The sequence below is a fragment of the Pelophylax lessonae genome (genome assembly GCF_965119305.1).
Source record: "Pelophylax lessonae genome assembly, contig: HAP1_SCAFFOLD_343, whole genome shotgun sequence".
NCBI lineage: Eukaryota > Metazoa > Chordata > Amphibia > Anura > Ranidae > Pelophylax > Pelophylax lessonae.
This window is the reverse complement of record NW_028120001.1, coordinates 90,721-117,925: the sequence shown is the minus strand read 5'-3', so window position 1 is coordinate 117,925 and position 27,205 is coordinate 90,721. Positions and strand designations below refer to the sequence as shown.

Here is a 27,205-nt window from a genome sequence, read left to right as displayed (position 1 = left end):
TTATTACACAGGATTTATATATATTTTTATTATTACACAGGATTTATATAGATTATTATTATTATTACACATGATTTATATATTATTATTATTACACATGATTTATATATTATTATTACACAGGATTTATATATTATTATTACACAGGATTTATATATTTTTATTATTACACAGGATTTATATATTATTATTACACAGGATTTATATATTATTATTACACAGGATTATATAGCACTGACAGTTTTCGCAGCGCTGTACGATATAAAGGCAGACATTACAGTTCTGTAGAGTGGGGATCAGAGGGCTCTGCTCCTCAGAGCTTACAATCTAGAAGTCCTCTGCATATATAGGATACAGCCCATAGAAGGGTAATCGGAAAGTTTTATTTTTCATAATAAAAGTTAGATAATAAAACGTTTGATCTCTCTGCGTTGTGCACCATGAATGGAGGGGTGACAGAAGAGAATTCCTCTCCTATATATATATAGATAAGAAATATACAATGAGGGCCGGATGACCTGGCTGACCTCTGGGGCCTAGATCCTTCCTGTACTGTATTGTTCCTCTCTGTACCCTTCATAGGCTCCCTGTAGGACATCTCTTGGCGTACGTGGCTACTGCGGCGTACTCCTTCATTATTCTGGTTCCAGGGGGTCACTTGAGTGATAAGACAGATTAGGAGTCATTTGGGATGCAAATAACAATCCATGTAAATGAGCCGAACATTGCCGACATTCCAGGGTGCCGGTCTCAGATTTCACCTTCTTACAACTCGTGACCAATTATAATAATGGCAGCCGCCAACACACCGCCTGGATTTATCACCGGGCTATTGATAGCTAACCAAACTCAACCCCCCCCCCCCCCAATACTCCAGCCCAGACCAGATTATGAGGATTTTACTGGAGGAAGGTCACGTGGAGCTCATACGGTGTGGGCCTTTAATAAGCCCTCTGGGGGTATATAAGAAGTGGACTTCCAAGGGTAGACATCAACCAGCAAGTCCAAGTGCGAGCTCACAGACCTCCAGACACCTCCACCAGACAACATGGTCCTTTCCGATAGCGAGAAGTCTGCCGTCGCCTCTCTCTGGGAGAAGGTCGCCCCACAGAGCAGCAAGCTGGGCGCCGAGTCCATGGAAAGGTAACTCAATGGGTGGGCATTGGGTGTACGGGCATTGGGTGTACGGGCATTGGGTGTGTAGACATTGGGTGTGTGGGCATTGGGTGTATGGGCATTGGGTGTACGGGCATTGGGTGTGTAGGCATTGGGTGTGTAGGCATTGGGTGTGTAGGCATTGGGTGTGTGGGCATTGGGTGTACGGGCATTGGGTGTGTTCGGGCATTGGGTGTATGGGCATTGCGTGTACGGGCATTGGGTGTACGGCATTGGGTGTACGGGCATTGGGTGTACGGGCATTGGGTGTACGGGCATTGGGTGTACGGGCATTGGGTGTGTAGGGCATTGGGTGTACGGGCATTGGGTGTGTAGACATTGGGTGTACGGGCATTGGGTGTACGGGCATTGGGTGTACGGGCATTGGGTGTATGGGCATTGGGTGTATGGCATTGGGTGTATGGGCATTGGGTGTATGGGCATTGGGTGTACGGGCATTGGGTGTATGGGCATTGGGTGTATGGCATTGGGTGTATGGGCATTGGGTGTACGGGCATTGGGTGTACGGGCATTGGGTGTACGGGCATTGGGTGTGTTCGGGCATCTCCTCTACTGGACACTATGGGGGGATTCACTAAAGGCAAATAGTCTCTTCACTGTACAAGAGAACTTTTCCTCAGCTTGGTGAGTGAGGTGATGCTCTACTGACTTCCATCATCCAATCATGTGCAAGAAAAATACTATTTTTTACTTTTCCTTGCATGTGATTGGATGTTCTCTGCGAAGTGAATTTTCACCAAATTTACTAATCTGAGGGAAATTTCTACTACAGACTATTTGCCTTTATTAAGTCAACCCCGTTGGGTCCAATGGACTTTCCACCAATGGGCACATTTACAGAGAAGTTTGAGTAACTTTCCAGTTTGTGCTTTCTGTATTTTTATATTCTTTATATCCTATATTTATATATTCCATGTATTCTATTTTCTGTATATTCAGTATTTATAGATATTCTATATATTTCTATTTTTATACATTTTATATTTATACATTTCTACATATTCTATATTTCTATTTCTATGTTCTATTGTCTATCTATTCTATATTTATATATTTCTATTTTTATTTTCTATATATTCTATATTTTTATATTATATTTCAATATATTCTGTATATTGAGTATTTAAAGATAATCTATACATTTCTATTTTTATATATTTATTTCTACATATTCTATATTTCTATACTCTACGTAATTTTATTTCTATGTTCTAAATATTTTGGCTGCTGTATATTCTATATTTCTATATTACTGTTTTTATTTTCTGTATTTCTATATTCTTTAAATTCTTTATATATATATTCTATGTTTTCTGTATATTCAGTATTTATAGATATATTCTCTATATTTCTATTTTTATACATTTTATATTTATACATTTCTACATATTCTATATTTCTATTTCTACTTTCTATATATTTTATTGTCTATCTATTCTATATTTATATATTTCTTTTTTTATTTTATATATATTCTATATTTTTATATCTCAGTATATTCTGTTTTCTGTATATTCAGTATTTATTGATATTCTATATATCTCTATTTTCATATATTCTATATTTATATGTTTCTATTTTTATGTTCTATATATTTTATTTGCTATATATTCTATATTTCTATATTTATTTTCTATATATTCCATATTTTTATTTTCTATATTAAAAGCAAATCTAGAGCCAAAGAACAACATTTTATATTTTGCAGCCTACCTTCTTTAGATGTGGTGGCTGCATTCGTTTTCTTATTTTAGGCTTTTTTCCCTGTATAATATATAATTAAATGTATTTTTTAATGCAAAAAGTGTAAGTACTTGGTATCAGCCTTTTGCATTCCCTGTACAGCATAGCTCACAGTGGGGGAGGAAGAAGCAGCACAAGGAACCCAATAGTTCATATGCTGACAAGAAGCATGCTGATAGGAGGAGAGAGCAGAGTGACAGAGAGATGACCTCATCAGTCTTCTGCTTCTCCTTTCACTGTACACAGAAAGGGGGACAAATATACGTCTACACAGTATTTGTTTTGAGGAGCAAATCCTAAGTTACAGAATACATGAGAGAGCCCAACAACTAAACTAAAGAGCTGCAAAGGTTCCGATTCACAACAAATGTATAAAGAGAGTCACAAATCTGATTTTATATCCATTTGTTATGGGTTTGTACCTTTACAGGCTTCACTCTCCAGGCTGAGGGAAGGGAGAAGATTTGTGAGGGATACTTATCTGCAGCAGAGAGGAATCAGGTCTCCATTAGGCAGGGTGGCAGAGCAGTGTAAATCTCAGGACTGGATGGACAGGGATACAAATCCTCTGGGAAGTGAAGCAGCCCCATTATATGTAATCCATCTGTGAGTTCATCCCCTGAAGTCAGTTCAGTGTTCCCGGCGGGTCCTCCCACACCTCCACACTACAACCAGTCCTCCCAGTCCTCCCATCGCTAATAATTAACCCATAAGCGGCACTTTAAAGAGGCGTCCATTATTAGTCTTTAGTAGACCTGGAGGTTCTCATTAATAATGCATGGAACAGAGGGATCACCTGAAGATCAGATGCATTGTGGGAGATACATGGAGGATACATAAAGAATGCATGGAGGATACATAGAGGGCACATAAAGGATATATAGAGGATCCATAGAGGAAACATAGAGGGTACATAGATAATATATAGAGGATCCATAGAGAATGCATGGAGGATACATAGAGGATACATAATGTATCCCACCTTATGTATCCTTTATATAGTACTATACATCATCTGTAGATCCAAGGAGTCTGTCTATAGTACTATAGATCATCTGTAGATCCAAGGAGCCTTTCTATAGTACTATACTGTAGATCATCTGTAGATCCGAGGATCCTTTCCATAGAACTATAGATCATCTGTAGATCCGAGGATCCTTTCTATAGTACTATAGATCATCTGTAGATCCAAGGAGCCTTTCTATAGTACTATAGATCATCTGCAGATCCAAGGAGCCTTTCTATAGTACTATAGATCATCTGTAGATCCAAGGAGCCTTTCTATAGTACTATAGATCATCTGTAGATCTGAGGATCCTTTCCATAGAACTATAGATCATCTGTAGATCCAAGGATCCTTTCTATAGTACTATAGATCATCTGTAGATCCAAGGATCCTTTCTATAGTACTATAGATCATCTGTGGTTCTGAAGAGGCTCTATCATTCCTATTTCTTGTTCTGCATTATCCGGAAAGTCCATTTTATTTGACTTGTGACTTATTTTCCAGACTCTTCCAAGGCCACCCAGAAACCAAGTCTTTCTTCAGCCGCTTTGACATAACCCCCGGCTCTCAGGACCTCCTGACCCATGGAGGAAAGATCTTCGGTGCCATTGGAGAAGCTGTAAAGAGCGTGGACAACCTAAAGAAGTACCAGGACCTCCACACCAACAAGCTGAAGCTGAGCCTGGACCACATGAATGTACGTACAGACTTCTCCCCTTCTTCATACAAGCACATTAGGGAGGAGCCAGATTGAGGCTGTGATCACACATACTGCGGCCGCGGCTCACAGCTGGTGGTCCGGTGCGTCCCTGTTCACCGATTCAGGTGCGAATCAGGTTGGAAGTTCTACCTGAATTTGCACCTGGTTCAGAGCCAAAGACGCACCGGACCCTTTCCAGGACCGCAGCCAGGGAACCCAGCCAGGACCGCAGCCAGGACCGCAGGCAGGGAACCCAGCCAGGACCGCAGCCAGGGAACCCAGCTTAGGAATTTACAGTTTGCCAAAATTGTTGCAATTTCACCTTTTTATTGAACGGCATTAGTGTTGATGGAGAAGGCACAATGGAGGTGGTTATTGGTGGTTTATAGGGGGGCACTGAGGACTACAGAATCTTCTTTCACTTGTCCAGGACCCTTCACTCAGATCATCCATACCCCTCATGGGTCCCTTCACTCAGACCCTCCATACCCCTCATGGGTTCCTTCACTCAGATCCTCCATACCCCTCATGGGTTCCTTCACTCAGACCCTCCATACCCCTCATGGGTTCCTTCACTCAGATCCTCCATACCCCTCATGGGTCCCTTCACTCAGACCCTCCATACCCCTCATGGGTCCCTTCACTCAGATCCTCCATACCCCTCATGGGTCCCTTCACTCAGATCCTCCATACCCCTCATGGGTCCCTTCACTCAGACCCTCCATACCCCTCATGGGTCCCTTCACTCAGATCCTCCATACCCCTCATGGGTCCCTTCACTCAGATCCTCCATACCCCTCATGGGTCCCTTCACTCAGACCCTCCATACCCCTCATGGGTCCCTTCACTCAGATCCTCCATACCCCTCATGGGTCCCTTCACTCAGACCCTCCATACCCCTCATGGGTCCCTTCACCCAGATCCTCCATACCCCTCATGGGTCCCTTCACTCAGATCCTCCATACCCCTCATGGGTCCCTTCACTCAGATCCTCCATACCCCTCATGGGTCCCTTCACTCAGATCCTCCATACCCCTCATGGGTCCCTTCACTCAGACCCTCCATACCCCTCATGGGTCCCTTCACTCAGATCCTCCATACCCCTCATGGGTCCCTTCATTAAGACCCTCCATACCCCTCATGGGTCCCTTCACTCAGATCCTCCATACCCCTCATGGGTCCCTTCACTCAGATCCTCCATACCCCTCATGGGTCCCTTCACTCAGATCCTCCATACCCCTCATGGGTCCTGCGTTCTCTCACTCCGGCCGTTCTCCATCACCTCCCCTCTACAAGTAAAAAATGTAAAACTGCACAAACGCTAATCCCATAAAGCATGAAGAACGTTACTAATCCAATGGTGGGGGAGACATTCCACCCAGGACCTCCCTCTACAGGGCTTAATCATAGAGCATGGGGGATGGGGAAGAATGGGAATATACAGTATATACACATATTCTATGCAGTGGTGTATTTTGGTTTTGTGCTGCCCTCGGCAAGATTAAAATTGGGCTCCCCCTTTTCCCCTCCTATGTAAATTTGCCCATCCCTTCCTGTTTAACGGATGTGACTCCCTCCCAGCAAGAACCCCTGAGATTTCATGAGAGGGGGTAGGGGAGAGAGAGAGGGTGGGAGAGAGAGAGAGAGAGGGGGGGTGGGTGAGGGAGGGTGAGAGAGGGGGGATGAGATAGAGGGGGTGGGTAAGGGAGGGTGAGGGGGGATGAGAACGAGAGAGAAAGGGGGTGGGAGAAAGAGAGGGAGAGAGGTGGTGGGCGAGAGAGGGGAGGTGGTGGGCGAGAGAGGGGAGGTGGGGGGCGAGAGAGGGGTGGTGGGGGGGCGAGAGAGGGTAGGTGGTGGACGAGAGGGGAGGTGGTGGGCGAGAGAGGGGGGAAGAGAGGAGAGGGGGGATGAAAGAGAGAGAGAGGGGGGGTGAGAGAGAGAGAGAGGGGGGGGATGAGAGAGAGAGAGGTAGGGTGAGAGAGAGAGGGAGGGTGAGAGAGAGAGGGGGGTGAGAGAGAGGGGGGATGAGAGAAAGAGAGGTAGGGTGAGAGAGAGAGGGGGGGTTAGAGAGAGAGAGAGAGAGAGAGGGGGGATGAGAGAAAGAGAGGTAGGGTGAGAGAGAGAGAGAGGGGGGATGAGAGAGAGAGGGGGGGGTGAGAGAGAGAGAGAGGGGGGATGAGAGAGAGAGAGGGGGGTGAGAGAGAGAGGGGGGGGTGAGAGAGAGAGAGGGGGGGGTGAGAGAGAGAGAGAGGGGGGATGAGAGAGAGGGGGGTGAGAGAGAGAGAGGGGGGTGAGAGAGAGAGAGGGGGGTGAGAGAGAGAGGGGGGTGAGAGAGAGAGGGGGGGGTGAGAGAGAGAGAGAGGGGGGATGAGAGAGAGAGAGGGGGGTGAGAGAGAGAGGGGGGTGAGAGAGAGGGGGATGAGAGGGAGAAAGGGGGCATGGCCTAAGGCCAGAGAGTCACGGGCGTGATGTCATGGTAGCTAGACGCCAGGTAGCTCTAGCAACCAGTGGCCAATAGAGTCTCAGATGTAGGCGAGGGTGGCTATTTGGCTGCCCCCCTGCAAAGTGCTGCCCTAGGCCTTCTTGGCCTAGGCCAAAATACAGCACTGATCCTATGCATATCCTGGACCCAACAAATGCCCCTCATTACTTTAGGTTTCTTTGTAGTAAAAATGTTAAATAAGTGTAAAATGCCACAAATATCAGAACACAAAATGTATCAAAACTATCCTAAATCTACCTCCAAATTCCCCCGAAATAACTCCGCCCATCCGTAGAGTCGGCATCAATAGAGACGCCGTTCAGATGTTCCCACCAGCCCCCATGTTTCATCAATTTTTTTCTTATTCAACCCCCCCAGCTGCTGTCTGCCGCCATCATTGAGGTCTTTGCCGCCCACTTTGGAGGAGAAGTCAACCAAGCGGCCTGGAGCAAGTTCCTGGGTGAGGTCGGAGCCATCCTGACTTCCAGCTAATCGTCCAAGCAAGGCGACTCCTAAAAATCCAATATGGCGGTATTAACTCTTCAGGGAAGGGTGCTTGAACACAAGTGCTGATCGACCTCAACGTTTAGTCTTCTCTCTGCATGTCTGACCCTCCCCTCCCCCCCTCTATTCTATATTGTTTACTCCTAACATTGACTATAACATGTAATAACTGTAATATAAGTGCATTTGTAGCGCTGGACGGCGTCCAAAGTAACCTTGAATATAATAAACTGATGTTTGCTGTCCTTCTACCTCCGAGTCTCCGGTGATTTCATTCCATGGGGATAGAAATCTTCATTTCTAGGAAATAAATACTCAGCTGAACACCAGGCACACAGCTGAATACACATTGCTACATGGTTGCATACATAGTTACATACAGTATCTCACAAAAGTAAGTACACCCATCACATCTTTTCATGTGACAACACTGAAGAAATGAGACTTTGCTACAATGTAAAGTAGTGAGTGTACAGCTTGTATAACAGTGTAAATTTACTGTCCCCTCAAAATAACTCAACACACAGCCATTAATGTCTAAAGCGCTGGCAACAAAAGTGAGTACACCCCTAAGTGACAATCTCCAAATTGGGCCCAATTAGCCATTTTCCCTCCCCCATGTCATGTGACTCGTTAGTGTTACAAGGTCTCAGGTGTGAATGGGGGGAGGTGTGTTACATTTGGTGTTATCGCTCTCACTCTCTCATACTGGTCACTGGAAGTTCAACATGGCACCTCATGGCAAAGAACTCTCTGAGGATCTGAAAAAAAGAATTGTTGCTCTACATAAAGATGGCCTAGGCTATAAGAAGATTGCCAAGACCCTGAAACTGAGCTGCAGCATGGTGGCCAAGACCATACAGCGGTTTACCAGGACAGATTCCACTCAGAACAGGCCTCACCATGGTCCACCAAAGAAGTTGAGTGCCGTGCTCAGCGTCATATCCAGAGGTTGTCTTTGGGAAATAGACGTATGAGTGCTGCCAGCATTGCTGCAGAGGTTGAAGGGGTGGGGGAGGGGTCAGCCTGTCAGTGCTCAGACCATACGCCGCACACTGCATAAAATTGGTCTGCATGGCTGTCATCCCAGAAGGAAGCCTCTTCTAAAGATGATGCACAAGAAAGCCTGCAAACAGTTTGCTGAAGACAAGCAGACTAAGGACATGGATTACTGGAACCATCTCCTGTGCTCTGATGAGACCAAGATAAACTTATTTGGTGTCAGATGGTGTCAGGCGTGTGTGGGGGCAACCAGGTGAGGAGTACAAAGACAAGTGTGTCTTCCTACAGTCAGGCATGGTGGTGGGAGTGTCATGGTCTGGGGCTGCATGAGTGCTGCCGGCACTGGGGAGCTACAGATCATTGAGGGAACCATGAATGCCAACATGTACTGTGACATACTGAAGCAGAGCATGATCCCCTCCCTTCAGAGACTGGGGGGCAGGGCAATATTCCAACATAACGACCCCAAACACCTCCAAGATGACCACTGCCTTGCTAAAGAAGCTGAGGGTAAAGGTGATGGACTGGCCAAGCATGTCTCCAGACCTAAACCCTATTGAGCATCTGTGGGGATCCTCAAACAGAAGGGGAGGAGGGGAAGGTCTCTAACATCCACCAGCTCTGTGATGTCATCATGGAGGAGGGGAAGAGGACTCCAGTGACAACCTGTGAAGCTCTGGTGAACTCCATGCCCAAGAGGGTTAAGGCAGTGCTGGAAAATAATGGCGGCCACACAAAATATTGACACTTTGGGCCCAATTTGGACATTTTCACTTAGGGGTGTACTGACTTTTGTTATCAGCGGTTTAGACATTAATGGCTGTGTGTTGAGTTATTTTGAGGGGACAGTAAATTTACACTGTTATACAAGCTGTACACTCACTACTTTACATTGTAGCAAAGTCTCATTTCTTCAGTGTTGTCACATGGGAGGGGTGTACTTACTTTTGTAAGATACTGTAGTTACGTAGTTAGTCTAGTTGAAAAAAATACACAAGTCGGACCAGTTCAACAAATAAAGGAGATAAAAAAAAACACAATCCCATATACACACTTCTTTATACTCAGTCCTATATAAAAACTCCTATATACAAACCCCTATATACACACTCCCATACACACTCCTATATACACACTCCTATATACACACTTCCATATACACACTCCTATACACACACTCCTATATACACACTCCTATATACACACCCCTATATACACACTCCTATATGCAGACTCCTATACACACTCCTATATACACAATCCTATATACACACCCCTATATACACACTCCCATATACACACTCCTATACACACTCCTATATACACACTCCTATATACACACTCCTATATACACACTCCTATATACACACTCCTATATACACACTCCTATACACATACTCCTATATACACACTCCTATATACACACTCCTATATACACACTCCCATACACACTGCTATATACACACTCCTATATACACACTCCTATATACACACTCCTATATACACACTCCTATATACACACTCCTATATACACACTCCTATATACACACTCCTATATACACACACTCCTATACACACACTCCTATATACACACTCCTATACACACACTCCTATATACACACTCCCATATACACACTCCCATATACACACTCCTATATACATACTCCTATATACACACTCCTATATACACACTCCTATATACACACCCCTATATACACACTCCTATATACACACTCCTATATACACACTCCTATATACACACTCCCATATACACACTCCTATATACATACTCCTATACACACACTCCTATATACACACTCCTATATACACACCCCTATATACACACTCCTATATACACACTCCTATATACACACTCCTATATACACACTCCTATATACACACTCCTATATACACACTCCTATATACACACTCCTATATGCAGACTCCTATACACACTCCTATATACACAATCCTATATACACACCCCTATATACACACTCCCATATACACACTCCTATATACACACTCCTATATACACACTCCTATATACACACTCCTATATACACACTCCCATACACACTCCTATATACACACTCCTATACACACTCCTATATACATACTCCTATATACACACTCCTATATACACACTCCTATACACACACTCCTATATACACACTCCTATATACACACTCCTATACACACACTCCTATATACACACTCCTATATACACACTCCTATACACACACTCCTATACACACACTCCTATATACACACTCCTATATACACACTCCTATACACACTCCTATATACATACTCCTATATACACACTCCTATATACACACTCCTATATACACACTCCTATACACACTCCTATACACACACTCCTATACACACACTCCTATACACACACTCCTATACACACACTCCTATACACACACTGCTATATACACACTCCTATATACACACTCCTATATACACACTCCCATATACACACTCCCATATACACACTCCTATATACACACTCCTATATACACACTCCTATACACACACTCCTATATACACACTCCTATATACACACTCCTATATACACACTCCTATATACATACTCCTATACACACACTCCTATACACACTCCTATATACACACTTCTATATACACACTCCTATACACACTCCTATATACATACTCCTATATACACACTCCTATATACACACTCCTATATACACACTCCTATATACACACTCCTATATACACACTCCTATATACATACTCCTATATACACACTCCTATACACACTCCTATATACATACTCCTATATACACACTCCTATATACACACTCCTATACACACTCCTATATACACACTTCTATATACACACTCCTATACACACTCCTATATACATACTCCTATATACACACTCCTATATACACACTCCTATATACACACTCCTATATACACACTCCTATATACACACTCCTATATACATACTCCTATATACACACTCCTATACACACTCCTATATACATACTCCTATATACACACTCCTATATACACACTCCTATACACACTCCTATATACACACTTCTATATACACACTCCTATACACACTCCTATATACATACTCCTATATACACACTCCTATATACACACTCCTATATACACACTCCTATATACACACTCCTATATACACACTCCTATATACACACTCCTATACACACTCCTATATACATACTCCTATATACACACTCCTATATACACACTCCTATATACACACTCCTATACACACTCCTATACACACACTCCTATACACACACTTCTATATACACACTCCTATACACACTCCTATATACACACTCCTATATACACACTCCTATATACACACTCCCATATACACACTCCTATATACACACTCCTATATACACACTCCTATATACACACTCCCATACACACTCCTATACACACACTCCTATATACACACTCCTATATACACACTCCTATATACACACTCCCATATACACACTCCTATATACATACTCCTATACACACACTCCTATATACACACTTCTATATACACACTCCTATATACACACTCCTATATACACACTCCTATACACACACTCCTATATACACACTCCTATATACACACTCCTATATACACACTCCCATATACACACTCCTATATACATACTCCTATACACACACTCCTATATACACACTTCTATATACACACTCCTACAGTGGTGATCGAAAGTTTGGGCACCCCAGGTACAAATTTGTATTAATGTGCACAAAGAAGCTGAGGAAAGTTGGAAAAATCTCCAAAAGGCATCAAATTACAGATTAGACATTCTTATAATATGTCAACAAAAGTTACATTTTATTTCCATCATTTACACTTTCAAAATAACAGAAAACAAAAAAATGGTGTCTGCAAAAGTTTGGGCACCCTGCAGATTTAATATCTTGTACTGCCCCCTTTGGCAAGTATCACAGCTTGTAAACGCTTTTTGTAGCCAGCCAAGAGTCTTTCAATTCTTGTTTGAGGTATCTTTGCCCATTCTTCCTTACAAAAGTCTTCCAGTTCTTTGAGATTTCTGGGCTGTCTGTCACACACGGCTCTTTTAAGGTCTATCCATAGATTTTCAATTATGTTGAGGTCAGGAGATTGTGAAGGCCATGGGAAAACCTTCAGTTTACACCTCTTGATGTAAACCCCCGTGGATTTCGCAGTGTGTTTAGGATCATTATCCATTTGTAGAAGCCATCCTCTCTTTAACTTCAGCTTTTTCACAGATGGCATCAAGTTACCATCCAAAATGTGCTGAAATTTTATTGAATCTATTTTTCCTTCTACTTGTGAGATGTTCCCTGTGCCACTGGCTGCAATACAACCCCAAAGCATGATTGATCCACCCCCATGCTTCACAGTTGGACAGAGGTTCTTTTCATTAAATTCTGTGCCCCTTCTTCTCCAAACGTACCTTTGCTCATTCTGGCCAAAAAGTTCAATTGTAACCTCATCGATCCACAGAACTTGTTTCCAAAATGCATCAGGCTTGTCTATATGTTCATTTCAAAGTTCAAACGCTGATTTTTGTGGTGAGGACGTAGAAGAGGTTTTCTTCTGATGACTCTTCCATGAAGACCATATTTGTACAAGTATCTCTTTATAGTGGAATAGTGTACCACAACTCCAGTGTCTGCCAGATCTTTCTGGAGGGATCCTGCAGTCAAACGTGGGTTTTGAATTGTTTATCTCACAATCCTGCGAGCCGTTCTGTCTGATATTTTTCTTGGTCTTCCAGATCTTGCTTTAACTTCCAATGTTCCTGATGACTGCCATTTCTTAATTACATTCCGAACAGAGAATATTGACACCTGAAAACGCATTGCTATCTTCTTATAGCCTTCTCCAGCTTTGTGAGCGTCAACTATTTTCAGTTTCAGTTTTCTAGACAACTGCTTAGAAGATCCCATGGTGCTGATTGTTGGGGCAAGGTCAGATGAGTCTGGGCATTTAAAACCTTTGAGATTGACATCACCTGGTCTTCCCAGACGATGATTGAGAACAATCCATGACACTGGCAGGGCTCAGCCTTGCAAAGGGGGCAGTGCATGCTATAAATTCTGCAGGGTGCCCAAACTTTTGCAGACGCCATTTTTTTGTTTTCTGTAATTTTGAAAGTGTCAATGATGGAAATAAAATCTAACTTTTGTTGACATATTATAAGAATGTCTAATCTGTAATTTGATGCCTTTTGGAGATTTTTCCCATCTTTCCTTGGCTTCTTTATGCACATTAATACAAATTTTTACCTGGGGTGCCCAAACTTTCGATCCCCCCTGTATATACACACTCCTATACACACTCCTATATACAGTATCTCACAGAAGTAAGTACACCCCTCCCATGTGACAACACTGAAGAAATGAGACTTTGCTACAATGTAAAGTAGTGAGTGTACAGCTTGTATAACAGTGTAAATTTACTGTCCCCTCAAAATAACTCAACACACAGCCATTAATGTCTAAACCGCTGGCAACAAAAGTCAGTACACCCCTAAGTCAAAATGTCCAAATTGGGCCCAATTAGCCATTTTCCCTCCCCGGTGTCATGTGACTCGTTAGTGTTACAAGGTCTCAGGTGTGAATGGGGGGAGGTGTGTTACATTTGGTGTTATCGCTCTCACTCTCTCATACCGGTCACTGGAAGTTCAACATGGCACCTCATGGCAAAGAACTCTCTGAGGATCTGAAAAAAGAATTGTTGGTCTACATAAAGATGGCCTAGGCTGTAAGAAGATTGCCAAGACCCTGAAACTGAGCTGCAGCACGGTGGCCAAGACCATACAGTGGTTTAACAGGACAGATTCCACTCAGAACAGGCCTCACCATGGTCCACCAAAGAAGTTGAGTGCCGTGCTCAGCGTCATATCCAGAGGTTGTCTTTGGGAAATAGACGTATGAGTGCTGCCAGCATTGCTGCAGAGGTTGAAGGGGTGGGGGAGGGGTCAGCCTGTCAGTGCTCAGACCATACGCTGCACACTGCATCCAATTGGTCTGCTTGGCTGTCATCCCAGAAGGAAGCCTCTTCTAAAGATGATGGACAAGAAAGCCCACAAACAGTTTGCTGAAGACAAGCAGACTAAGGACATGGATTACTGGAACCATCTCCTGTGCTCTGATGAGACCAAGATAAACTTATTTGGTGTCAGATGGTGTCAGGCGTGTGTGGTGGATCTGTAGGTGACTCTGGGGTATTGTTATGTGGGTGGTGGATGATAAGTGGTGGGGAATGGGTGGTGGATGATAAGTGGTGGGGAATGGGTGGTGGATGATGGTCGGTGGGGGATGGGTGGTGGGGGATGGGTGGTGGGGGATTGGTGGTGGATGATGGGTGGTGGGGGATGAGTGGTGGATGATAGGTTTTGGGTGGTGGATGATGGGTGGTGGATGATGGGTGGTGGGGAATGGGTGGTGGATGATGGGTGGTGGATGATGGGTGGAGGGGGATGATTGGTGTATGATAAGTGGAGGGTGGTGGATCATTGATGGTGGATCATGGGTGGTGGATAGTGGGTGGTGGGGAATGGGTGGTGGATGATAGGTGGTGGATGATGGGTGGAGGGGGATGGGTGGTGTATGATAAGTGGAGGGTGGTGGATCATTGATGGTGGATAGTGGGTGGTGGGGAATGGGTGGTGGATGATGGATGGTCAGTGATGGGTAGTGGGTAATGGGTTGTGGGGATGGGTGGTGGATGATGGGTAATGGGTGATAGGTGGTGGATGATGGGTGGTGGGTGAGGGGTCCTGGGGGATGGGTGGTGGATAATGGGTAGTGGGTGATAGGTGGTGGATGATGGGTGGTGGATGATGGGTGGTGGATGATGGGTGGTGGCATATGTGAAACCAGAGCGCTAAAAACCTCCAACACAGGGGATGGGTATGATGAGTCAATTAAAAAAGCAAGGAGAAGGGGGAGGGGGGGAGGGGGAGGGAAAGGGACAAAAGCAAAACACTAAATAAAGCTGATGGAATAAATTTACTGTATTGTATGGGATCGACGTGTAGTCAGAAAGGAGTAGTCCATAAACACTGAGCCGCTCTTCCACAGACCAAGAGGAGATTCTGTTAGAGCAAAAAAAAAACAAAAAGGAGAAGCGCTCTAAGTGTAGACAGAACACCTTTCCATCCCCGTGTGGGTAAACATGGCCCTGCATGGGTGTATGCTTTAGTACACCCCACTGAATGAGGAAAATATGGACGTTGTAGACAACTGCGGTGAATCCCTAATTAACTGAGCTAGATATAAACCTTGTAGAGTCCACGGCTCCCCAGCACCTGAGGAAAGAGCGCGCCGGGTACATCGACCCCGCGCATGCTCAGAAACGCGTCGTGCCTGCCGTTCCTTTGCTGTTTGAACTCACCACCCCTGGTGACGGGAGAGCGTCCATCCATCCACGGAACCTTGCAGCCGTCGGTCACTTCCATCTGACCGCTCATCGTACACTGAGGCGGGAGGCTGCCGGCTTTTTTTCCTCCCATTAAACATCTACTCAGCCACGGACGGCGCTTTGGATTGGACATCACCACCTCCCTCCCCCCAGAGGATGCTTTAAAGATCTGATGATGTTACACAGCCTGACTTTCACTTATGTCTTGTGAGTTACTACACACATTGCTTCTTATGTATTATTAAACTGTCTACACTTAGAGCGCTTCTCCTTTTTTTTTTTGTTTTTTTGATGATGGTTGGTGGGGGATTGGTGGTGGGGAATGGGGGGTGGATGATGGGTGGTGGGGGATAGGTGGTAAATGATGGGTAGTGGATGATAGGTGGTGGATGATAGGTGGTGGATGATAGGTGGGGGATGATGGGTAGTGGATGATAGGTGGTGGATGATAGGTGGTGGATGATAGGTGGGGGATGATAGGTGGTGGATGATGGGTGGTGGATGATGGGTGGTGGATGATGGGTAGTGGATGATAGGTGGTGGATGATGGGTGGTGGATGATGGGTGGTGGATGATAGGTGGTGGATGATGGGTGGTGGATGATAGGTGGTGGATGATAGGTGGTGGATGATAGGTGGTGGATGATAGGTGGGGGATGATAGGTGGTGGATGATGGGTGGTGGATGATGGGTGGTGGATGATAGGTGGTGGATGATGGGTAGTGGATGATAGGTGGTGGATGATAGGTGGTGGATGATAGGTGGTGGATGATAGGTGGGGGATGATAGGTGGTGGATGATGGGTGGTGGATGATGGGTGGTGGATGATGGGTAGTGGATGATAGGTGGTGGATGATGGGTGGTGGATGATGGGTGGTGGATGATAGGTGGTGGATGATAGGTGGTGGATGATGGGTGGTGGATGATGGGTGGTGAATGATGGGTAGTGGATGATAGGTGGTGGATGATGGGTGGTGGATGATGGGTGGTGGATGATAGGTGGTGGATGATAGGTGGTGGATGATGGGTAGTGGATGATAGGTGGTGGATGATAGGTGGTGGATGATGGGTCGTGGGGGATAGGTGGTAAATGATGGGTAGTGGATGATAGGTGGTGGATGATAGGTGGTGGATAATGGGTGGTGGATGATGGGTGGTGGATGATGGGTGGTGGATGATGGGTGGTGGATGATGGGTAGTGGATGATAGGTGGTGGATGATAGGTGGTGGATGATAGGTGGTGGATGATGGGTCGTGGGGGATAGGTGGTAAATGATGGGTAGTGGATGATAGGTGGTGGATGATAGGTGGTGGATGATAGATGGTGGATGATGGGTGGTGGATGATGGGTGGTGGATGATGGGTGGTGGATGATGGGTAGTGGATGATAGGTGGTGGATGATAGATGGTGGATGATGGGTCGTGGGGGATAGGTGGTAAATGATGGGTAGTGGATGATAGGTGGTGGATGATAGGTGGTGGATGATAGGTGGGGGATGATAGGTGGTGGATGATGGGTGGTGGATGATGGGTGGTGGATGATGGGTAGTGGATGATAGGTGGTGGATGATGGGTGGTGGATGATGGGTGGTGGATGATAGGTGGTGGATGATAGGTGGTGGATGATGGGTGGTGGATGATGGGTGGTGGATGATGGGTAGTGGATGATAGGTGGTGGATGATGGGTGGTGGATGATGGGTAGTGGATGATGGGTGGTGGATGATGGGTGGTGGATGATGGGTGGTGGGGGATTGGTGGTGGAAGATGGATGATGGGTGGTGGGGAATGGGTAGTGGGTGATAGGTGGTGGATGATAGGTGGTGGATGATAGGTGGTGGATGATGGGTAGTGGATGATAGGTGGTGGATGATGGGTAGTGGGTGATGGGTGGTGGGGGATAGGTGGTAAATGATGGGTAGTGGATGATAGGTGGTGGATGATAGGTGGTGGATGATAGGTGGGGGATGATGGGTAGTGGATGATAGGTGGTGGATGATAGGTGGTGGATGATAGGTGGGGGATGATAGGTGGTGGATGATGGGTGGTGGATGATGGGTGGTGGATGATGGGTAGTGGATGATAGGTGGTGGATGATGGGTGGTGGATGATGGGTGGTGGATGATAGGTGGTGGATGATGGGTGGTGGATGATAGGTGGTGGATGATAGGTGGTGGATGATAGGTGGTGGATGATAGGTGGGGGATGATAGGTGGTGGATGATGGGTGGTGGATGATGGGTGGTGGATGATAGGTGGTGGATGATGGGTAGTGGATGATAGGTGGTGGATGATAGGTGGTGGATGATAGGTGGTGGATGATAGGTGGGGGATGATAGGTGGTGGATGATGGGTGGTGGATGATGGGTGGTGGATGATGGGTAGTGGATGATAGGTGGTGGATGATGGGTGGTGGATGATGGGTGGTGGATGATAGGTGGTGGATGATAGGTGGTGGATGATGGGTGGTGGATGATGGGTGGTGAATGATGGGTAGTGGATGATAGGTGGTGGATGATGGGTGGTGGATGATGGGTGGTGGATGATAGGTGGTGGATGATAGGTGGTGGATGATGGGTAGTGGATGATAGGTGGTGGATGATAGGTGGTGGATGATGGGTCGTGGGGGATAGGTGGTAAATGATGGGTAGTGGATGATAGGTGGTGGATGATAGGTGGTGGATAATGGGTGGTGGATGATGGGTGGTGGATGATGGGTGGTGGATGATGGGTGGTGGATGATGGGTAGTGGATGATAGGTGGTGGATGATAGGTGGTGGATGATAGGTGGTGGATGATGGGTCGTGGGGGATAGGTGGTAAATGATGGGTAGTGGATGATAGGTGGTGGATGATAGGTGGTGGATGATAGATGGTGGATGATGGGTGGTGGATGATGGGTGGTGGATGATGGGTGGTGGATGATGGGTAGTGGATGATAGGTGGTGGATGATAGATGGTGGATGATGGGTCGTGGGGGATAGGTGGTAAATGATGGGTAGTGGATGATAGGTGGTGGATGATAGGTGGTGGATGATAGGTGGGGGATGATAGGTGGTGGATGATGGGTGGTGGATGATGGGTGGTGGATGATGGGTAGTGGATGATAGGTGGTGGATGATGGGTGGTGGATGATGGGTGGTGGATGATAGGTGGTGGATGATAGGTGGTGGATGATGGGTGGTGGATGATGGGTGGTGGATGATGGGTAGTGGATGATAGGTGGTGGATGATGGGTGGTGGATGATGGGTAGTGGATGATGGGTGGTGGATGATGGGTGGTGGATGATGGGTGGTGGGGGATTGGTGGTGGAAGATGGATGATGGGTGGTGGGGAATGGGTAGTGGGTGATAGGTGGTGGATGATAGGTGGTGGATGATAGGTGGTGGATGATGGGTAGTGGATGATAGGTGGTGGATGATGGGTAGTGGGTGATGGGTGGTGGGGGATAGGTGGTAAATGATGGGTAGTGGATGATAGGTGGTGGATGATAGGTGGTGGATGATGGGTAGTGGATGATAGGTGGTGGATGATAGGTGGTGGATGATAGGTGGTGGATGATGGGTGGTGGATGATGGGTGGTGGATGATAGGTGGTGGATGATGGGTAGTGGATGATAGGTGGTGGATGATGGGTGGTGGATGATGGGTCGTGGATGATAGGTGGTGGATGATAGGTGGTGGATGATAGGTGGTGGATGATGGGTGGTGGATGATGGGTGGTGGATGATGGGTGGTGGATGATGGGTAGTGGATGATAGGTGGTGGATGATGGGTGGTGGATGATAGGTGGTGGATGATGGGTAGTGGATGATAGGTGGTGGATGATGGGTGGTGGATGATGGGTCGTGGATGATAGGTGGTGGATGATAGGTGGTGGATGATAGGTGGTGGATGATAGGTGGTGGATGATGGGTGGTGGATGATGGGTGGTGGATGATAGGTGGTGGATGATGGGTGGTGGATGATGGGTCGTGGATGATAGGTGGTGGATGATAGGTGGTGGATGATAGGTGGTGGATGATGGGTGGTGGATGATGGGTGGTGGATGATGGGTGGTGGATGATGGGTCGTGGATGATAGGTGGTGGATGATAGGTGGTGGATGATGGGTCGTGGGGGATAGGTGGTAAATGATGGGTAGTGGATGATAGGTGGTGGATGATAGGTGGTGGATGATAGATGGTGGATGATGGGTGGTGGATGATGGGTGGTGGATGATGGGTGGTGGATGATGGGTAGTGGATGATAGGTGGTGGATGATAGATGGTGGATGATGGGTCGTGGGGGATAGGTGGTAAATGATGGGTAGTGGATGATAGGTGGTGGATGATAGGTGGTGGATGATAGGTGGGGGATGATAGGTGGTGGATGATGGGTGGTGGATGATGGGTGGTGGATGATGGGTAGTGGATGATGGGTGGTGGATGATGGGTGGTGGATGATAGGTGGTGGATGATAGGTGGTGGATGATGGGTGGTGGATGATGGGTGGTGGATGATGGGTAGTGGATGATAGGTGGTGGATGATGGGTGGTGGATGATGGGTAGTGGATGATGGGTGGTGGATGATGGGTGGTGGATGATGGGTGGTGGGGGATTGGTGGTGGAAGATGGATGATGGGTGGTGGGGAATGGGTAGTGGGTGATAGGTGGTGGATGATAGGTGGTGGATGATAGGTGGTGGATGATGGGTAGTGGATGATAGGTGGTGGATGATGGGTAGTGGGTGATGGGTGGTGGGGGATAGGTGGTAAATGATGGGTAGTGGATGATAGGTGGTGGATGATAGGTGGTGGATGATGGGTAGTGGATGATAGGTGGTGGATGATAGGTGGTGGATGATAGGTGGTGGATGATGGGTGGTGGATGATGGGTGGTGGATGATAGGTGGTGGATGATGGGTAGTGGATGATAGGTGGTGGATGATGGGTGGTGGATGATGGGTCGTGGATGATAGGTGGTGGATGATAGGTGGTGGATGATAGGTGGTGGATGATGGGTGGTGGATGATGGGTGGTGGATGATAGGTGGTGGATGATAGGTGGTGGATGATAGGTGGTGGATGATGGGTGGTGGATGATGGGTGGTGGATGATAGGTGGTGGATGATGGGTGGTGGATGATGGGTCGTGGATGATAGGTGGTGGATGATAGGTGGTGGATGATAGGTGGTGGATGATGGGTGGTGGATGATGGGTGGTGGATGATGGGTGGTGGATGATGGGTAGTGGATGATAGGTGGTGGATGATAGGTGGTGGATGATGGGTGGTGGATGATGGGTCGTGGATGATAGGTGGTGGATGATAGGTGGTGGATGATAGGTGGTGGATGATAGGTGGTGGATGATGGGTGGTGGATGATAGGTGGTGGATGATAGGTGGTGGATGATGGGTGGTGGATGATAGGTGGTGGATGATGGGTAGTGGATGATAGGTGGTGGATGATAGGTGGTGGATGATGGGTAGTGGATGATAGGTGGTGGATGATAGGTGGTGGATGATGGGTGGTGGATGATGGGTGGTGGATGATGGGTGGTGGATGATGGGTAGTGGATGATAGGTGGTGGATGATGGGTGGTGGATGATAGGTGGTGGATGATAGGTGGTGGATGATGGGTGGTGGATGATGGGTAGTGGATGATAGGTGGTGGATGATAGGTGGTGGATGATAGGTGGTGGATGATGGGTGGTGGATGATGGGTGGTGGATGATGGGTGGTGGATGATGGGTAGTGGATGATAGGTGGTGGATGATGGGTGGTGGATGATAGGTGGTGGATGATGGGTGGTGGATGATGGGTGGTGGATGATGAGTGGTGGATGATGGGTGGTGGATGATGGGTGGTGGATGATGGGTCGTGGATGATAGGTGGTGGATGATGGGTAGTGGATGATGGGTGGTGGATGATAGATGGTGGATGATAGGTGGTGGATGATGGGTGGTGGATGATAGGTGGTGGATGATAGATGGTGGATAATGGGTGGTGGATGATGGGTGGTGGATGATAGGTGGTGGATGATAGATGGTGGATAATGGGTGGTGGATGATGGGTAGTGGATGATGGGTGGTAGATGATGGGTAGTGGATGATAGGTGGTGGATGATAGGTGGTGGATGATAGGTGGTGGATGATGGGTGGTGGATGATAGGTGGTGGATGATAGGTGGTGGATGATGGGTGGTGGATGATAGGTGGTGGATGATGGGTCGTGGATGATAGGTGGTGGATGATAGGTGGTGGATGATGGGTAGTGGATGATAGGTGGTGGATGATAGGTGGTGGATGATAGGTGGTGGATGATGGGTGGTGGATGATGGGTGGTGGATGATGGGTGGTGGATGATGGGTAGTGGATGATAGGTGGTGGATGATGGGTGGTGGATGATAGGTGGTGGATGATAGGTGGTGGATGATGGGTGGTGGATGATGGGTAGTGGATGATAGGTGGTGGATGATAGGTGGTGGATGATAGGTGGTGGATGATGGGTGGTGGATGATGGGTGGTGGATGATGGGTAGTGGATGATAGGTGGTGGATGATGGGTGGTGGATGATAGGTGGTGGATGATGGGTGGTGGATGATGGGTGGTGGATGATGAGTGGTGGATGATGGGTGGTGGATGATGGGTGGTGGATGATGGGTCGTGGATGATAGGTGGTGGATGATGGGTAGTGGATGATGGGTGGTGGATGATAGATGGTGGATGATAGGTGGTGGATGATGGGTGGTGGATGATAGGTGGTGGATGATAGATGGTGGATAATGGGTGGTGGATGATGGGTGGTGGATGATAGGTGGTGGATGATAGATGGTGGATAATGGGTGGTGGATGATGGGTAGTGGATGATGGGTGGTAGATGATGGGTAGTGGATGATAGGTGGTGGATGATAGGTGGTGGATGATAGGTGGTGGATGATAGGTGGTGGATGATGGGTGGTGGATGATGGGTGGTGGATGATGGGTGGTGGATGATAGGTGGTGGATGATAGATGGTGGATAATGGGTGGTGGATGATGGGTAGTGGATGATGGGTGGTAGATGATGGGTAGTGGATGATAGGTGGTGGATGATAGGTGGTGGATGATAGGTGGTGGATGATAGGTGGTGGATGATAGGTGGTGGATGATGGGTGGTGGATGATGGGTGGTGGGGAATGGGTGGTGGATGATAGGTGGTGGTGGATGATTGGTGGTGGATGATAGGTGGTGGATGATAGATGGTGGATGATGGGTGGTGGATGATGGGTGGTGGATGATGGGTGGTGGATGATCGGTGGTGGATGATGGGTGGTGGATGATAGATGGTGGATGATAGCTGGTGGATGATGGGTGGTGGATGTGTTGGTGACGGATCGGCAGTGGATTCTGCAGCCGGATTTGTGTGAATCGGGGAGGTCAGTGCAGAGTGACAATGAACTGGGAGACAGATGGGAATTCCATAGGCGAGGTCTGAGCTCTGCTGTACTGGGAGAGGTCGCTTCCATCAGGAAATGGTTGTAATGACGTCTTCTGTATACAGAGCGGATTTATCTGTGAGGTGGAATTTCTACTATTAATAGATTGTGTGTATGGTGAGTGTTTACATCGGAATAACGCTCACAGATCTCCCCCCTCCGACCCCCCAACACGTCCGCTCTCCAAGAATGACCGTCATCGCCTCTAACCTCCCTTTCCTGAACGATGACCTCCATTCCTCCTCTGAGACACCCTCCGTGTGAAGAGCGCCGATCCCACGATGCTGCCTGACAATACATGGGGGGGGGGGGGGGACAGATCTTCACCAACCCCCCCCCCATGTACAAACCCAATTCCAAAAATGTTGGGACACTGTACAAATTGTGAGTAAAAAGGAATGGACTCATTTACAAATCTCATAAATTTATATTTTATTCACAATATAATACAGATAAGATATCAGATGATGAAAGTGAGACATTTAGAAATGTCAGCCAAATATTGGCTCATTTTGGATTTCATGAGAGCTCCAAATTCCAAAAAAGTTGGGACAGGCAGCAATAAGAGGCTGGAAAAGTAAAATGTACATATAAGGAACAGCTGGAGGATCAATTTGCAACTTATTAGGTCAATTGGCAACATGATTGGGTATAAAAAGAGCCTCTCAGAGTGGGCGTGTCTCTCAGAGTGGGCGTGTCTCTCAGAAGTCAGGATGGGCCGAGGATCACCAATTCCCCCAATGCTGGGGCGAAAAATAGAGGAGAAATATCAGAAAGGAGTTTCTCAGACAGAAAGTGTAGAGAGTTTGGAGTTCTCATCATCTACAGTGCATAATATCATCCAAATATTCAGAGAATCCGGAACAATCTCTGTGTGGAAGGGTCAAGGCCGGAAAACCATACTGGATGGCGGTGATCTTCGGGCCCTTAGACGGCACTGCATCACATACAGGAATGTTACTGTAATGGAAATCACAACATGGGCTCAGGAATACTTCCAGAAAACATTGTCGGTGAACACAATCCACCGTGCCATTCACCGATGGCGGCTAAAACTCTATAGGCCAAAAAAGAAGCCAAATCTAAATATGATCCAGAAGCGCAGGCGTTTTCTCTGGGCCAAGGCTCATTTATAATGGTCTGTGGCAAAGTGGAAAACTGTTCTGTGGTCAGACCAATCAAAATTTGAAGTTCTTTTTGGAAAACTGGGACGCCATGTCATCCGGACTAAAGAGAACAAGGACAACCCAAGTTGTTCTCAGCGTTCAGTTCAGAAGCCGGCATCTCTGATGGTATGGGGGTTGTATGAGTGCGTGTGGCATGGGCAGCTTACACATCTGGAAAGGCACCATCAATGCTGAAAGGTATATCCAAGTTCTAGAACAACATATACTCCCATCCAGACGTCATCTCTTTCAGGGAAGACCTCGCATTTTCCAACATGACAATGCCAGACCACATACTGCATCAATTACAACATCATGGCTGCGTAGAAGAAGGATCCGGGGACTGAAATGGCCAGCCTGCAGTCCAGACCTTTCACCCATAGAAAACATTTGGCGCATCATAAATAGGAAGATGTGACAGAGAAGACATAAGACACAGGGGTGGGCAAACTTTTTGACTCGAGGGCCGCAATGGGTTCATATATTGGACCCGGGGGCCGGACCAAGAGTAGATGGACGGTGTGTATGTGTGAATCAATATAAATTTAATTTAAATTTGAAACATTAAATGTTTCGATTAATTTAAGGTAGAAAAGCATAAAAAGAGTTGTTTTACAAAACTTTTATGCAATGAAATATATATATAAATCACAAAAGATGCCAGGGGGCCCCCTTTCAATGCAGATATGCCAGCGTGCCCCCTTTCAATGCAGATATGCCAGGGGGCCCCCTTTCAATGCAGATATGCCAGCGTGCCCCCTTTCAATGCAGATATGCCAGGGGGCCCACTTTCAATGCAGATATGCCAGCGTGCCTCCTTTCAATGCAGATATGCCAGGGGGCCTCCTTTCAATGCAGATATGCCAGCGTGCCCCCTTTCAATGCAGATATGCCAGGGCACCCCCCCCCCCCCGCGATACCAGTGCACTTACCTCAGGCTGCGCTTCTCTTCAGTCCCCTGGCGTCTTCTCGAGTCCTCAGTCCTCCTGCCTCCTCCTCGGCCAATGGCATGAGGTTTGCCTTTCGGCCAATCAGGAAGTGGGAGGACACTGATTGGCCAGGAGGAGGATCCGCGTGACAATAGCGAATTTTCAATCGCTATTGTCACACAATGGGTGGGCTCGGGGCACACTGCTCTGTGCGCCCCGGCCGCCACTGCAGAAGTTCCTCGGGCGGCCCGGTACTGTTTGATCCACGGTACCGGTCCGTGGCCCGGGGGTTGGGGAACACTGCGCGCTCCGCGGGCCGCATTAAAAGGTCCGCCGGGCCGTAGTTTGCCCATTCCTGAACTAGAAGCCGGTATTAGACAAGAATGGACAACATTCCTAAACTTCAGCAACTTCTCCTCAGTCCCCAGACGTTTGCAGACTGTTATAAAAAGAAGAGGGGAGGCCACACAGTGCTAAACATGGCCGCCTTGTCCCAACTTTTCTGAGATGTGTTGATGCCATGAAATTTAAAATCATTTTATTTTTCCCGTAAAATTATACATTTTCTCAGTTTAAACATTTGATGTCATCCATGTTGTATTCTGAATAAAATATTGAAATTTGAAACTTCCACATCATTGCATTCTGTTTTTATTCACAATTTGTAGCGTCCCAACTTTTTGTGGAATCAGGTTTGTACATGGATGGATTTTATTTCTAATAATTACCAATAATCGCCATTTGTAAAGTCTCAAAATTATCTCTTCCAATTGAAGCCGAATCTGTCAAATTAAGAATGCCCAATTTCTGGACTAATATGCAGGGGGTGCAGGGGGGGGGGGGGGGCACTGCACTGGGAATATGTGACAATGGGTGGAACATTTGTAGACATTCCATGCGTCCGTCGGGGAGCGGTGACTTTTTTTTTTAGCTTTGACATTTCCAAAGGAAAAAATAAATGTAACGCGTCGGTAAATGACTCTGACAGCTGCCATTGCCGGCTATATTGTTTAAAAAAAATAGCACCCCCCCCCCATTACCCAAGGGTCTGCTCTGTATTTTGGGGACCTTTGGAGGGATTTGTGTGCTTGAAATATTTATCTTTGTAAATGTCATTTGTGCCGTAGCCCCACCCACAGCAAGAATGAAATAAAACATTATCTAGCGCCCCCCCCCCCCCCCAATGCATACCAGACCCCCTGAGATTTCTATGGATTTGAAGGGGGTATCTCACACAAAAATTAGAAAAGATGCATGAGGTCCCCTTAAAAATTCATACTAGGCCCCCGAACCCAAGCATGCAGCCTGCCCCCCCCCCCAAAAGCCATACTAGACCACATACCTTCAACAAAGGGGGGAGGGTATCAACAAAGGGGGGAGGGTACCCTTGCTGGCAGAGCACCTTGTTCCCAGGCTGATGAGGACAAGGGCCTCTTCCCCACAACCCTGGCCGGTGGTTGGAAGGGGGGGGGGAGGGCATATTAATTATACAATAAAAGGGCTCCCCATGTGAATGAGTAGGGGTACGTAGTACAGAGTACCCCCAATCATTCACAAAAAAAAAAAAAATTGGCCCAGGAAAAAAGTCCTTTTA

General features: G+C 46.7%; 1 protein-coding gene across 1 annotated transcript; it reads left to right on the top strand.

The window, feature by feature from the left end:
- Positions 1-935: 935 nt before the first annotated feature.
- Positions 936-7,862, top strand: LOC309543760 (hemoglobin heart muscle subunit alpha-type). The gene is made up of 3 exons (XM_082276200.1): positions 936-1,143; positions 4,430-4,622; positions 7,486-7,862. The coding sequence occupies exons 1-3, from the start codon at positions 1,049-1,051 to the stop codon at positions 7,597-7,599; spliced, it is 402 nt and encodes a 133-aa protein (XP_082132326.1). The 5' UTR covers positions 936-1,048; the 3' UTR covers positions 7,600-7,862.
- Positions 7,863-27,205: the final 19,343 nt, after the last annotated feature.